Source organism: Leishmania infantum, chromosome 7 (genome assembly GCF_000002875.2).
Source record: "Leishmania infantum JPCM5 genome chromosome 7".
Taxonomy (NCBI): Eukaryota; Euglenozoa; class Kinetoplastea; order Trypanosomatida; family Trypanosomatidae; genus Leishmania; species Leishmania infantum.
This window is the reverse complement of record NC_009391.2, coordinates 328,346-342,808: the sequence shown is the minus strand read 5'-3', so window position 1 is coordinate 342,808 and position 14,463 is coordinate 328,346. Positions and strand designations below refer to the sequence as shown.

The following is a 14,463-nucleotide window of genomic DNA, read 5'->3' as shown; positions in this document are numbered from 1 at the left end:
AAACGCCCTGGCGGCACCGGCATCCAAACGGCGAGTATGAAGAGGCAGAGAAGGTGGCGAAGGACCTCAGTGCTTCGCCTGATAGCTCACCAGCTCTACTCGGGTGTGTGTTGGTGTATTTAGGTGTGTGTGTGTGTGTATGTGTGTGGTGTTCCTTTCCTTATGCATCAGATGTGCAAGACAGCGGAGGCGGCGTGCGGCGAGGCACTGAGAAACGCCGTGCAGAGCGCCGGTAATATCATGAAAGGAAATGAGGAAGAGAGGGGTGGTACGGTGTGGTGCGGTGTGGTGCCGTGCGGCGCGGGTGCGGTACACTCGAATAAGATGAGCAGGCCTCTCATGTATGCACTAAGACGAACACGAGGGGTAAGGAATAGAGGGGTCTCTCTCTCTTCCTCTTCTTCCGTTGCTCGATTCGCTTGCACCCGACAGCGCTGTCCGGCAATCTTAAGTGTGTGCAGGTGTGGTTCAACGAGATCGGTGGCGGTACAGGAAGCGGCCAAACAGAGGAGAAGAGCACAATGGCGGAAGAGGAGGCGGCGTCGAGAGAGCGCAACGGGCAGGTGTGTGTGTGTGTGTGTGTGTGTGTGTGTGTGTGGAGGGAAAAACTTGCCAGAGACACGTCTAGTTTACAAAGGTGCAGCCCCGCCCCTGCGCGTGTGCGTGGCTGGCGCGTAGAGCGTCGGGTAACGGTGTTGGTCGTTGCCGCGGATGTAGCGACAAGAGGACTGAGTGGATAGGAAAGAGGGAGAGACAGCGAGAGGGTTGGCGCAGAGCACGAACGACACAGCTTGCGTACCAGCCCATCATGAGGGGCATCAGTGCAACCTAAGAAATGCACATGTACACGTCGGTGGGCTGCATAAAAGTGCATGCAGGTGCGGTGCGCGAGCACTTGAGGTGGCGACTTTACCCACACATGCGTGTGCATATGCACACGCATGTGTGGGTTAGGCTCTGCATCACAGCCGCGTTGCCCTCCCGACCTCACCCCCGCTTGCGCTACACTGTTTTGACGAAAAGGATGAGCAGAGACGTACACAGGGAGGCAACCACAGACAAGCGAAGCTACCCAGACAAGGCGCACTCCACAAGACGATGGGAAGAGAGCACGCGGTGCACAGGCACCCACGCCATCACGCGTGCATGAAAGGCAAGCCAGCAGACGAGAAAAGATAAAACAGCGGGAGAGGCGCACGGCAGGTGAAGATGAAAAGCAAGCACCACAAAAAAAAAAGAACACCGACAAGCACAGCGCATCTTCGTGTTATGCCTACCTGCATACCCCATAGGATGCGCACACACACCTCCGCGCGTGGCATCTCCGGGTCCGGTGTGTCCAGCTCGGTCTGGGTGGACGCCGAGCAGCCCCCTCTCCCCGCCCCCATCCCGGCCGAATGCCGAGCCACTTCTGGCGGTGCGCGTGCCAAGCGCCTACGACGTGGGCGAGTGAGAGCGAGTCGTCGCTGCGGATGTCGGCGGGCGGGTCCTGGACGGCGTGGCGCCGGGGCGAGCGGCGGCAGTGAACGCGTTTGTGGTTCTCATCGGATAGGCAAAAAGTGTCCGCGCGACTCGAGCGTATGCCACACCCGACCCTCGCACCGCCTGCTGGGTGTGGGGCGCCTGAGAGCCACCCTACGGTGCGCGGGGTGGGTGGGCGGCGCTTGAGGGCACGGGCCCTCCTCGGGCGACCGGGCCGGCGCACTGCTGCAACGCGCGTCTACCGGTGCTTCGCACCACGCGGATGCGGTGCTTGTGAAAGGCCGGGGCTCGAGAGAGAAGTGGAGCTCCTGTTCTACGGCAAGCATCGGGTGAGTTGAGCCATAACATCATTCCTCCGAGAAAACGTCAAGCAAGCAAGACGCACATACACAGCTGCAGCGCACCCACCTCTGTTGCGCCGCAGCTACGCCCTGGCGCGCGAGGGCCAGCCGTCCTGGCGTCGGATCGGGTCCACGCGTCTAGCGGGCCCCCCGTGTCCGCGACCCGCCCCTTCCTCGCGCGTGTGCCCCGTGATCGGCCCCACGCGGACACCCGAGTGGGCCGCACGCCTTGATCCACGCCGGCCGCGTTCAGCGCCCTGCTCGAGGGCAGTGGCGATGGCGTCTGTCGCGCGGGTGGTGGCACGGGATGGCCAAGGCGCATGCCGAGTGGACCCGAGGAGGCAGCTGGCCGGCCCCAGGCCAGGGCCCTCCGAGACTCTGTGCCCCGCCCGCGCGCCACGCCCCCCCCCAGCCGCCCCAAGCCGCTGCATCCCGTAATATGGCGCGGAGACTCTCCACAGCAGAGTCTGGAGGACTCGGTGCTGCAGCTCGGGGTGCCCTCACTGCCCCCCCCCGCGCCGATGCCCCCTCAGCCCGCAGGGTCGAGTGTAGCGGACACTGCACACAATGCACTGTTGGGCTGATCAGTGTACATCTCTTCGTCCAGAAGCTGTCGAGCCGCTGGTACTATCCGGTGTGAGCTAGTGTGAGCGTTATCGGAGAACGGTAAGCCTCTTTCGGGACAGCACCAGCCCCCAGCACCTATTCGCCGACACCGAGAGTCCGCCAGCCGTACACCGAGAGCATGTTGTAGGCGTTCGGCCTCCCTACCAAGTGCGGGTCACCGGGCACCCTGAAACCGCGCTGAGGTGGCCCCCCGCATCAACCGAGAAGCAGGACGTAGTCGAGAAATAGCGAAGAGAGCACCGCAGGGGGTCGGAAGCGCGAAGGGACGGGGTCGGCGGCGCTCCCTGCAGCGTGCCCGAGAGCCGAAGCGCGTACGTGCATACAACTTATCATACGTACATGTGTATCTATACGTACTCATCACACACAACGCCCACGCTCACGGGACCAACACCTCCGCCTGTGCGGTAGGACGGGCTCCTCCGGAGTGACGCACACACACACACACATAACAAGACGGAGACCAGTCCTCTCTCTTCTTCGTATGTTGTGGTTGCTCTTCGTCGTGCTCGCCTCACATGCGCCTCAGACAGCAGATCAAACGCCTCTGTGGGGCAGCGCGAGAGAAAGAAGAGGAAGGCGCGGTGGAAGGGGGCAAGGCGGAGGGTACACAGGGCAGGGTGCAGGGCGGACGCGCATCGAAGACGGAGGAGAAAGGCTCGAGAGAGATGCGCGCGCAGCGATACACAAAAATAAGAGCGCAATGCCACACAAAGGAGGGCGGGGCATGTCCGTGTGCGTGGGGAGGCGTGGCGGTGGTGGTGCTGTCTGGCCATCGTTCCTGCGCTGTGGATCGGTCATTTTCAAAGCAAGTGGGAGAGGAGGGGATGGCGCTCACTCTTCCAGGGCACAAGATTTGCTGCTGCACGTGCGCCCACCAGCGCGACTGGCGGAACGGAGAGGGGGAGGAAGTGTCCGCAGGGCTTGACAGCACTGCCGCCCTAAATGTCCCCCAGCAGCGTCTTGATCGGCTCACCGAGGGGCACGGTGCGGCTCACCTCGTACTGCGCAGCGTTGGCTGAGACCGTTGGCAGGTCGTACCAGTAGTTCACCATGATGCAGGCGCTCTCACAACTGGCCTTCGGGGTCGTGTTCGCCAGGAAGTTTAGTCGATAAACAGTGGCGCCATTAGACACGTGAAAGTTGCCGACTGGGTCGCGAATGCGGCCATCACCACTACGCTTGGCAGTGCACAGGTACGTGGCAACGGAGTGCAGCAGGGGCGCCTCGAGGGCCATCGTGAACGCATGGTCCATCCACCATGGCTGCTGATGCCGCTCTGTCGAGGTGCTGCCCGCGGCGAACATGGCAGGATCATCGCGCGGCAACGAGGGGGGCGAAGATGAGTCTTGGAGCAGACGCACGAGGTACTGCAGTGCCGCTATGTTTGCAGCCGCGTGGTTGCCGTGACTGCTTGCGGCCGCCGCTGACATCACCGCACGCGCCTCCGCCGGTAGGGCACCGGGGTGCCGCAGGACGTAGCCGGCAATCGCCGCGCGAAGCGGCTCCAAGTAGCGTGTATCTTCCTCGGTTGCGGAGAGCTGCTTGCCAAAGATGCCGCTCGCCGTCATCGTGGTAGCTGTCGCAGCGGCAGCCGCCAGCGCAGCCACCTTATCAGCCAGCCACTTGACGTAGAGTGGGATGGGTGAGAGGGTGCTGAAGGTGTGGATGGGAGTCAAGCTGCGCGCCTGCCGCCGGGCATTAATGTTGCCCTCCACCTCCTGCACGACGCGCTTGATGAGGCGGTTGCCCATGTCCATGCCACGCAACGCACTCTGGGCAGAGTTGATGCTGTAGAAGATGGCGGTGTTCACGTTGCCATCTTCCGCCGCACCGGCGCAGTCAACCGCCGCCGAGGATTCCAGTGCGTGGCGGAAGTAGAGGGCCGCCTTCGACGTGTTCGCCGGGTCTGACAGCGGCGTAGGGCGACCCAAGATCTGGTCCACAGAGCTGGCGATGCCGTGCGTCAAGGCCACCTGCACGGCGATGAGCGGCTCCTCGACAACGGCGGGGTGCAGAAAGGCGAACAAGTGGCGGTGGTGAGCCGGTTGCAGGCGATGGCGCATGTCTTCGAGTCCGCGGACGAACGGATGGACAGACTCGGCACGCATGATCTGGTCCAGCATCGACGGCGGCGTCGAGAGCCACGTCAGCTCCTCCATCACCAAGTACTCCTTGGAGAAGAGGTCGTGCAAGAGAAGCGACATGGCACCATCGATTAGGCCTACCTCGACGAGACGACTACGCCACTTGGAGAGCTCGCCAGCGCAGCGACTTTGCTCCGTGGCGCTTGATGCTGCTGCTGATGGCAACGTCCCCGCAGACTCGCCAGTAGCAGGCGCCGAAGAAGACAGTAAGCTCCGCCGCTGCGGCTGCTGCTGCTGCTGCTGCATGAGATGTTTGATGTGTCGCTTGCACAAGCTCTCGAAGAAATGGGTCAGCTTTCGAAAATGCATGAGCCGCCGCAGGCCGTCCGGCATGGCGGCCGTGTGCCACAACCACGTGTAGTAGAGAGGAGAGCCGGCGTTGCGGGCCTCGAAGCAGCACTGCATGACCTCCCCCTTAGTCTTCATGAGCTTCTCCATGAGCTCGCATCCGTCGATAGCGGCCTGTGCAGAGCCACAGGCAGCTGCTGTTGCCGCTTGCTGCGTTTCTTGAGCCTCCGCCTGCCGTAGAAGGGCCACGTAGGAGTCCACCTTCGCTGTCAGCTGCGTGCTTGCCTTCACGACCGCGTGCAGGTCGAAGTTGAGCTCGTTCAAGGTCGAGATGAACATAAAGAAGCTATCCTCCGTCGCGGGTGTGATGCTATCCTCTGTGACGCTGTTCTGGACGATGGGCGGCACGAGCACGTCGAAGGCGGCCCACACGCTCTCCACAATGACGCCAGGAATGCGGCCTTGATCGCTACGGATGGCGCGGCGCAGGCAGGACAGCACCACCTCGCCCGTCACCTCCCCATTGTCGTCAATCTGCAGTGGCGCGGTGAAGGGGGACGCCGACGACGATGATAACAGTGCTGCTGTTGCTCTGTGGGCGGCGAGTTGAAGCTGTGGGGTGACATGGGCAGAGGCCACGCTGCCAGTGGACTTGCGCGTGAGGTCCCACAGCCGCCGACACCATCGTGCGACACGTTCCTCGCTCACCGTGGCGCCTGGCCCCGGGAGTGGCGGGAGTGGCGGTGGCGGTGGTTCCGATCGCGACAGACGCGTAGGCGCACTGAAGTGCCGCGAGGCGTACGCCACGGTGCCGGCGGAAAGGGTAGTGCCGCCGCTAGCAGTGGCTCTGCAGCAGCCACTCGCGCCGCTGGCAGGCCGATAAACACAGCGCATCCGCGCTGCGGCCGCCGCTGTGGCAGCAGGATGCCTATACCTTGTGTTTCTACCAAGTGGTCGGAAGCGTACGCGCGATCGCATCGTCGACCTCTTCGTACACGTTCAGCAACGTCGCGCACGCCGTCAGTGAGAGTGCCGTCCTGCGTGTGCGTGTGTGTGTGTGTGTGTGTGTGTGTGTTGTGCGTGACGGGAGAGCAGGAAAGAGCAGGTGGTGCGTTGCTGCGCGCACACCACGAGGACAATAATGCCCTTGAGCACCGCAGCACCTGCGGGAACAGATAGCCTACAACACGCGCGCAGGCACAGAGACGTACATCCATAGATGGTCGGGAGAGACCCGAAAAATGAGAAGCGGCCCTGTTCACGCCCAACCGGCGCAGCCGCAACACGAGGAGCAGCAGGACGGATGCAGAGAAGAGAGCACGTATGTGCGTATGAAGCGCAGGGAGGCGGAGGGGTGAGAAAAGGCGCGTGCAGAATGCGCCTTTCTGTGTACTCGCACAGGCATGCGCTGGTGACGCGATACGCATCGCACACACATACGCACACGCACACACTCAGAGAAAAAAGAGGAGGAGAATGCGTGTCTAGTAGATGGTCGCATGTGTGCGCGCCTTGCGGCAGCAGAGTGTCAACGATCCCCATCGTCACACGTGCACCACGCGCGAACGCACGATGGTGGGCGGTGAGGAAGGAACGTCGCGGCAAGCAGTTGGCGGAATCCAGAGAGAGCAAGCGAGCGAGCGAGTTGGCGGAGAGGGGAAGGGTCACGTCGACGAGTGTTAAAGACACATAAACATATGCGCAGACACACCACTTAAATTTCCGTCGTTATCGACGCTACTTTACGCGTTACAACGCACTCCAAGTACTGGCGCCCACACAAGAGAGGGATAGAGAAGAAGACAACGTCGGCAGCGAGTCTCTGGTGTCGGCGGCGGTATAGGAGAGCAGGAGAGGGTCCGCAAATGAGGAATGTTCGCCGCCTCATGCCCCTCGTCCCCCCTCTGAGATCCTTGGCAGAGCTGTACTTCACAGCTGCCATGCCTGCAGCACTGCGCGCTGCCCGTCCGACAAGCCCTGCTGCTGCTGCTGCTGCTGCCGCCATGCCTGCGGGTGAGCTTGCGCGAAGACTGACGCGCCCTGCTGCACCAGGCGCTGCTTATCAGCATCCTCCACGGTTGCCGCGGCGAGCACGTTCGCGACGGCACCGACCACGGACGGTAACCAGCTCGACACCGCTGCGGTCGAGGCGGCATGGTCATTGCCCAGCAGATAGCACAGTGTCCGCACCGCGTTCGGGTTCTCTGCTTTATCTATCTTCATAGGCAGGTGCGCCATGAGGGGAGGGATGACCTGGTCGATGGGCAGCAGCGACAGCGGAAGGCAGCGGACGAAGGAGCAGGTGGCGCTGACCGCGTTGTCGACCGCCTCCGGTATCTCGTCCTCCTCGTTGCCGACTATGGACCAGAGGGCCTGGAAGCACTGCGGCACGACGGCGGGCTGCTGTGTGAAGAAACTCGGGCAGCCCTCCACAAGGATGCGTAAGAGATACGCGCTGTTCGCCTTTGCGGTGGACTCGTCTGAGCCTGCCATGACGCTGAAACTCAGCTGCGCGGCTGTCTCGACGAATGGCGCCAGCAGCTGCTCCGACGCCGGCGACGCAGCACCATCGCCATTGGTGTCGACGGAGCCGTACGCCTGCAGCACGGTGGCGAGGGTGCCCACGGCGGTCACGAGTCCTTCCGGGGGCCGCGTCCCCACGTCGGCGTGCATGGCGAGCAGAGGGACCAGGTAGGGCATATAGGGCTGCAGCAGCGCGCCGTACGCCTTGGCAACGCTTTCGAGCATCTCCGCGGTAGCGTCCAGGACGACCCCGTCGTGGTCTTCGGGCAGGTGGACGCCGCGCTTCACCATCTCTGGTGCAACAAGCGTGTACCACGGTGGCAGTGCAGCCGCGGACGGCAGCGGCGAGGACGGCGCAGCAGCCGCGTCACCGTTCTGCTGATGCTGCGCCATCGCAGCCATAATCGCGGAAGCCTGCGCCTCAGCCGCCTCGTCCGCGCGCCGAAAGAACGGGTCTCTGCCCTGCAGGTAGTGTGCCCTGTCCGCACTTGTAGAGTCACCCCTCTGCTGTCGCAGCTGCTGGTACTGCTCATAGCTCATATTGTCGGCGCCGTCGTCCTCGCTGCACTCGTCGTCGTCCTCAAGCTCGTTGCCGCGGCGCTGGCACGGCATCGTCCCGCGCAGCAGCTGCACCACATCCCGCAGAACGGCGTCCGGGCCCTCGATGGCGCACTGAGTGCCAAAGTAGTCTATCACAATCGACACCGCTTCGCACGCGGCGCCGACGACCTCGCTCTCCGCGTCCTCCTCCTCTATCGTGCGAAGCAGTAGGTTCAGCAGCTCATCAATGCGGTCGCGAACCGGCAGCGGTAGAACATCTTGCACGAGGCTGCCGCTGCTGTCAGCAGCACCGGTGCGCCTCGCCACGATGGCGGCCCGGCTGCGCGCCTGCATCGCCTCTGCTGGGAGACCTGCAGACGCCTTAGCGAGCTTCGCCAGCGCGATGAGGGCGTTGGAGCGGATGTTCGGGTAATAGTGCGAGTCCAGCCCCGTCAGCGCCTCCCAGCACGCTGTCGTCTGCGCCTCCCCGAGCTGGCCCATCATGACATCCGCGAACACGCCGACGCAGTACACGGCAGAGGACTTCTCCTCGACGTCAGCGGTGCGCACGCGCAGGTGAATCTCCTCCGCGTCGTCGCCTCCGTCCTCGTCGCTCTCGTCTTCGTCTTCGCCGTTGTCCTTCCAGGCAGCAAAGGCAGCAAGCGCATCACCGCTGCCGTCGCTGGCCAGCGGATGCTTGTTCTTGTACACTGCCCGGTCCTCGGTGATCGTCTCTAGGGCGCAGTGGATGGAGTCACTCAGGTACGGCGCGAAGTCCTCGCGAAACAGCTCGCACATGTTGGCCAGGAAGCCGAAGCTCTGCTCCCGCAGCGCTGCGTGGCGCGTCTGCAGGTTCGCCACGACCTCCTGCATGAAGAAGGGAAAGTAATTGGCAAAGGCGGCGCGGCCCATCGCGGAGCCAATGACGCCGACTGTCTCGGTCACCTGCGCCCGGAGCGCCATCGTCTCCGGGGTCTTCAAACCAAAGGGCTGCCGCAAAACCTCGAGCAGCTCCGGCCCGCGGCTCGCGAAAGCAGCCGAGTGAGCCATGCCCATCGACGAGAGCACGCCGCACAAACGGCACTGCGTCTCCAGCGAGCTGATCGGGATCGCCGCCATCACGGCCGGCAGCAGCGTCGGCACGTAGCGGTCGAGGTTCTCCTGCAGATTCTCGCACAGGGTGTCCAGCGCCTGGGCGACGCGGCGGCGCACAAGGTCGCTCGTGTCCTCCAGCAGCGGGACTACCATCGGCAGTAGCTTTTCGTGGTGCAGCAGGATTTCGGGCTGCAGATGGCCGCAGAAGGATGAAAGGGCAAAGGCGGCGGCCTCACGAGGAGCCGGATCCGCGTCGCACAGGAAGCCGCGCGTCACCGTCAGCACATACCCGACACGGCGACGCAGATAGCTAGCGTGTCCCTCGGCAAGGCAGGCAAGTGCGATCATCGTGGCCTTGCGGGTGCGGGCGTCCACGCTCGCCGGCGCGTCCGTCACCCTCGAAATGTACGGCAGCAGCACCGCCGTGAACGCCTTGCTGGGCACGGTCGTCGCAAGCGCGCTCAGCAGCTGGCAGCCCACCATGCAGGCGGACGTGGCGTGCAGCATGTCCACATCGTCGTCGCTGCCGTCCACGTCCTCGTCCTCCACGCCGCCGCTGCCCTGGTCCGAGATGGAGATGGTGTTGTCCTCCGACATGAGCCCGAGGCACACCTGCACCAGCGGCTCCAGCAGGGCCGGCGCCGCCACAAATTTTGGCTTCAGCGTCGCCAACTGCCCCAATGCTGTCCCACAGTTCTCGCGGACGCGAGGGTGGTGCTGCGGGTTCGCCACGAGTCGCATCAGCGCCTGCGCTACATCCTGGACCAACGCGCCGTACTTCTTCACGGGCAGGTCATCGAAGAGCTGCTCAAACAAGTCGAGAACGCTGACGCACAGCGGGACCTTGGCCTCCGTCGCCGCGCCGCTCTCCAGCAAGCCAATGCAGGTAGGTACTAGGTGCGCGAGAAACGCGTTGCGCACCGTGGGGTGCTCGTGCAGGGTCGGCAGCAGCACCATAGCCGCCTTCACCGCCGCGGCCTGCACCACCGTCTCGTTGTCGTCCAGGCCGCGCACGACAGACTCGGCCGCCAGCCCGCTCAGCGCGTTCTCCTCCGTGAACACCTCGCCGAAGCTGTAGAGCAGCACCATCGCCAGCTCGCGCATCTCCACTCGCGTGTCGTCCGCGGCAGCACGGATCGCGTGCTGCAGCTCTGGCCACCCGTCGCCGCCACGGTTGGCGTCTGCCTTTGCCAGTCGAGTCACGACGTGGGCGATGGCGAAGCGAACCGGACGCGTTGTCTCGTCACCCAGCCGCTGCAGAAGCAGGTGTCGCAGCTGATGCTGCTGCTCCGTCGTCAGCACACGCCAAAGAGAAAAGATGCGCTTGCGCAGCAGCACAGCCGCCATCTGGCGAACGCCGGCCGACGCCGTGGGCGGCGTGCCATCCGGGGTGCCGCACAGGATCGTCACCAAGTGGCCCACGTTTGGGGGCTGCTGGAGCGCAGTTGTGAGCTCGGCCTCGTTGCGGCGGCGCTCGGCGTTGTCGGCGCCGTGCAAAATCTTCGCGATGATGGTGCACAGCTCGTCGGCCGTGTAGAGAGGGTTGCCGGTCTGCATCGCTTCTCCCTCAACCTCGACGGGCCACGGGCGTAAAGTGGGGTAGGGAGGAGGCGGTTGAAGGGCCCGCGGCCTCGCACACGGAGGCGGTGGCGCCCTGCAGGTTCGCTGAACCACCGAGATCCTCTTCGGCGGTAGTGCACGAGAGTGCCGCGCTGCTTGATGGCGATTGCTGCGAGAGCCGTGCGCGCGGGCCTCGTGCCTGGGCAGGTTGAGGCACAAGCAAGCCGGCGAGCTTCACTAAGTGCTAGGCTAAGTTATACACAGAGAGAGAGAGACAAGAGGCGAAGCCCCGAAGATGGCGAGTAGGTTGAGAAAATACGTGAAACGGGGGGTGAAGCGTCACGGGCAAGTCGATCCCTCCTCCGCCTACGCCTCCCCCCTTCCCCAGCTTCAGGAGGAAGGAGATGGGGGTCAGCCCAGGATGGCCGCGCCGGCGTTGTAGTCGACGTAGTTGCCCCCCCAGCTCCGCCAGCAGGAGCGAGTGCCTTGCACTTCTCCCCCTCCCTCTTAGAGCGCGTTCCGGTGGAGCGGAGGGGGCGGGGGTAGAAGGCAGTTTCCACGAAAGAGCTGCAAATATTACGCAGCTGGTGTTTCTTGCGTGAGGGTGTGCATCACTGTTGCTCGAAGCGTGTTGTCTGCATACGTGCACACATGCATGCTGTGAAGTGCACAGGCGCACAAACAACGCCAAGTCACGCAAGCCGCCTGCGGCGAAAACGCTGTCATGAGAAGCGAGCTCGCATGCACGCTTACCGCAGGCAAGACGGCATCCGTGCACCTGGCACGCACCAAAGTAGCGTCAAGCCTGGCGTAAAGCTGCATCATCGACTTTGCATAAAACGCCTCACTGATGCGCACGGTCGCTGCTGCACTGGCTGAGACAGGCGCGCGCAGAGACAGACAGAGAACGCACGCAGCGGCAGTGGGCGGTGCCTGTTGCGCAAAGGCGAGTCAAGAGAACAGGCGTGTCGCAAAGCCGTGTGCACCATCCATCCACGAAGCACGCGCATGCGCGGAGATCATCATCAGCGCAGTGGCACCTCCTCCCCCTCGCGCGGCTGCTGAGCATCGCCTCCAGCCAGTAATACGCTGGGTAGGGCATTGCGCATGCTTCGCAGGCACTGCCGAGCGCAGAGCAGGCATTATATTGCATCCACTTGCTCTACAGCGCTGCTGTCCACCAAGTGACGCAGTGCGCGGCCGACGGCGCCCCTAGTGGCACCGGGGACAACGCTTGCCCCACAGCACTGCAGCAGTGCTGAACCTACGCCAGACGAACCTCCGCGCTGCCGGCGTTGGAGTCATATCACTGCAGTACCTCTGCGTGAGCGAGCATGCCTAACTCTAGCGGGAAGGAAGGAGAGGTTGAGTGCATCGGCTGCTGTGCATGATGGCACCCGTCTATGTTTCCTTCCCACATGGCACCGGATGCGGCCGCCGGCTTCTGTGGTGATCCTTTAAGTGCCCTGTTTCTTCGTTTTTTTTTGGGCGACTCGCCTCCTTCGGGAGCTGCGTTCTTCTTGGGTGACGCATCCACCAGCGGGCGTCGTTCCTACCCTGTCGGCCGTTGCGGTGTGGCATCACGCGCCATGTCCGAAGGCGTGCAAACGTATGCGTATGTGTATGTATGTGTGCTGGGCGATCTGCCTCGCCCTTTTTCTGCTGCCTTCACGTTGCTCGTTCCCCCTCCTCCTCGTCGCAAAGTCCTACACAGATGCGCCTGCGTGCATCGGTGCGAGTAGTTGAGCTTGTGCGTGTGTGCACCTCAGTGAGCTCGGCATGCACGTGCGCATGTCCGTCCACTAAACGCGTGCACGTGTGTAGTGGACGGACAGAAAAGGGAAAAGATCTAGAAGCCGCAAGTGGTACACATGAGTGAGCTTGCATGCATGTGTGGGCGTCTGCGGGTGTGTATGTGCAGGGGAAGGCAAGCGAGAAGCGCGGAGCACATCATCTCCTCTTGGGATTCAAAGGCGTTGATGGCACAAGAGGCACCGCAGCAGCCTCTCTCGGTGATCTGCTCAGTCTGGCAGCATGTGCGCGCCATCTCTAGGCAACGCCGCCACTCCTCCCTCCCTCCCTCCCTGTCAACGTTGCACGCTGGCATGCTTTGATCATGGTGCGTGGGTGCGCTGTCGCTGGAGCTGCAGCCGTCGCTGCTGCGCGTGGTGCAGCGCTGCCTCCTCTTGCTGAAACCGCTGCTGCGACTCCGTGTATGGGTCTAAGGCTGACGATGGAGGAGGCGAAGGCGGGAGCGCAGGCGGCGGAGCAGCGACGGCAGTGGGGGCCAGTATGTCGGAGCGAGTGCTCGCCAAGCAAACGGATGAGGCGACGGACGCTGGGAAAGGAGGAGGGTTGGCACGATGCGCGTCATCTGGCACATTTTCCAGGCAGAAGGTACAACCGCTGCGCGCGTCGGCCTCGCCGTCGCCTTCGAGGCCGTCGCGGATTGCCACGTGACGGGTACGTGGCGGTGACGGCCTCAAAGGCATCCGCGACGACGTCGAAGAGCGCCGCAACATTCCCGGTGCCTGATCGCCAAGCAGCAGCTCTTGCACAAGTCGCTTCCGCAAGCAACGCAGCGCCGCACTTGTCGCGCGACTCGGCAGCGCAAGTGGCTGCCCACAGGAGTCGGTCAGTGTCATGAGGATCTGATGAAGGTTGTCGAGTCTTCTAGTAGCGGCTCCTCCACTGCTGCCGTCCCTCGAGCCATGTAAGGCGGCATCCAGTAGCTGCACGGCGCGTAGCATACGCCGTTGGAGCTGCGACGCAGCCAAGGCATGCCTTGGCGGTGGCGGTGGAGGTCGGGCATGGGAAGCCGTGGCTGACGGGCGTACTTCGGCATCAAGTGCGTCCTTAGGGAAATCGGCACGGGTGCTAAAGTGGGAAGCAGCATCAGCACCGACGAGCGAGGCTATGCGAGTAGTTGGGGCTCTCAAGCGTGATGTCCGATAGCTGTTCGAGTGACCGTCGTCGTGGGGCTGCGTCGACGGCGGAGGCAGCGTTGCCGTGAACGGCAACATTGACGATACCGACGCGGACACGCCAGAAGGGGTCGCCGCTCTGTTGGAGGACGCCGCCGGATGCCGCACCTCTGCCGCGCAAGACGGCGCTACATCGGGAGGAGCGGCACACCCTTCGCAGCCCCAGTGACGACCGGCGCCGCTGTGAGGCGCTGTGGTTGTGGTGCGCCTGCCACCCACGCCTCCTGCCCCTCCTGTCGTCGCCATCTCCGCTCTTCCCCAGGCCCTTGCAATGAGATCGTCGAATGAATCGGCGCCCGCCACACGCCCCGCGGACGACAGCGGTAGCGAGTCTGAGGAGGGACGCGCCAGAACATCAGCCGCTGCCTGTGCCGAGCCGCGCTCACCATCACACACGACCCGAACAAACGTGTGAGGCTCGGCGGTGCGGTAAATGGGTGGCGCTGCTGCTCGGGCAGAGCTGTCGTGGTGCTGCCGCAGGGCCTGCAAGCAAAGGCGTGCGGATCCGTGGTCAGCGCCACAGGCTGCCGGCGGACTCGTGCGGCAGCCATTGCGGCAATCGCAAGCGCCCCGGTTCACATCACGTTCACTCAGCACTCCCGGTGGTGCCGAGGTAGGTGGCGCACGCGCAACGCTCTTCGGCGGCGACGTCACTTCAGCTGCCTCGCCGCCAGCTCGAGCCTCTGCTGCTGTCAGCGCCGACTGCATCGTCACCATCGGCGATGCGGTGAGTGGGTCGCTCGGATTGACCGTGCTGTCGACGGGTGTGTTCAGGAATGTACCGCGATCCCCGGTGCGCTGGTGCCATCCCAAGCGTCGCAGGGCTGCCTGGATGCGCCGAACTTGTTCGCGACACGCGTCAGAGGCGGACTCCAT

The 14,463-nt window shown here is 63.6% G+C and overlaps 3 protein-coding genes across 3 annotated transcripts; all 3 read right to left on the bottom strand.

Annotated features, from left to right (window-relative positions):
• Positions 1 to 3,391: 3,391 nt before the first annotated feature.
• On the bottom strand, positions 3,392 to 5,779 carry LINJ_07_0820 (malonyl-coa decarboxylase-like protein; the record flags this gene model as incomplete). The annotated part of the gene is made up of 1 exon (XM_001463252.1): positions 3,392 to 5,779. The coding sequence occupies one exon, from the start codon at positions 5,777 to 5,779 to the stop codon at positions 3,392 to 3,394; it is 2,388 nt and encodes a 795-aa protein (XP_001463289.1).
• A 1,035-nt stretch (positions 5,780 to 6,814) lies between these two features.
• LINJ_07_0810 (conserved hypothetical protein) lies at positions 6,815 to 10,600 on the bottom strand (the record flags this gene model as incomplete). Its single annotated transcript, XM_001463251.1, has 1 exon — positions 6,815 to 10,600. The coding sequence occupies one exon, from the start codon at positions 10,598 to 10,600 to the stop codon at positions 6,815 to 6,817; it is 3,786 nt and encodes a 1,261-aa protein (XP_001463288.1).
• Positions 10,601 to 12,717: 2,117 nt separating this feature from the next.
• On the bottom strand, positions 12,718 to 14,463 carry LINJ_07_0800 (hypothetical protein; the record flags this gene model as incomplete). The annotated part of the gene is made up of 1 exon (XM_001463250.1): positions 12,718 to 14,463. One exon carries the CDS (start codon positions 14,461 to 14,463, stop codon positions 12,718 to 12,720), a length of 1,746 nt encoding a protein of 581 aa, XP_001463287.1.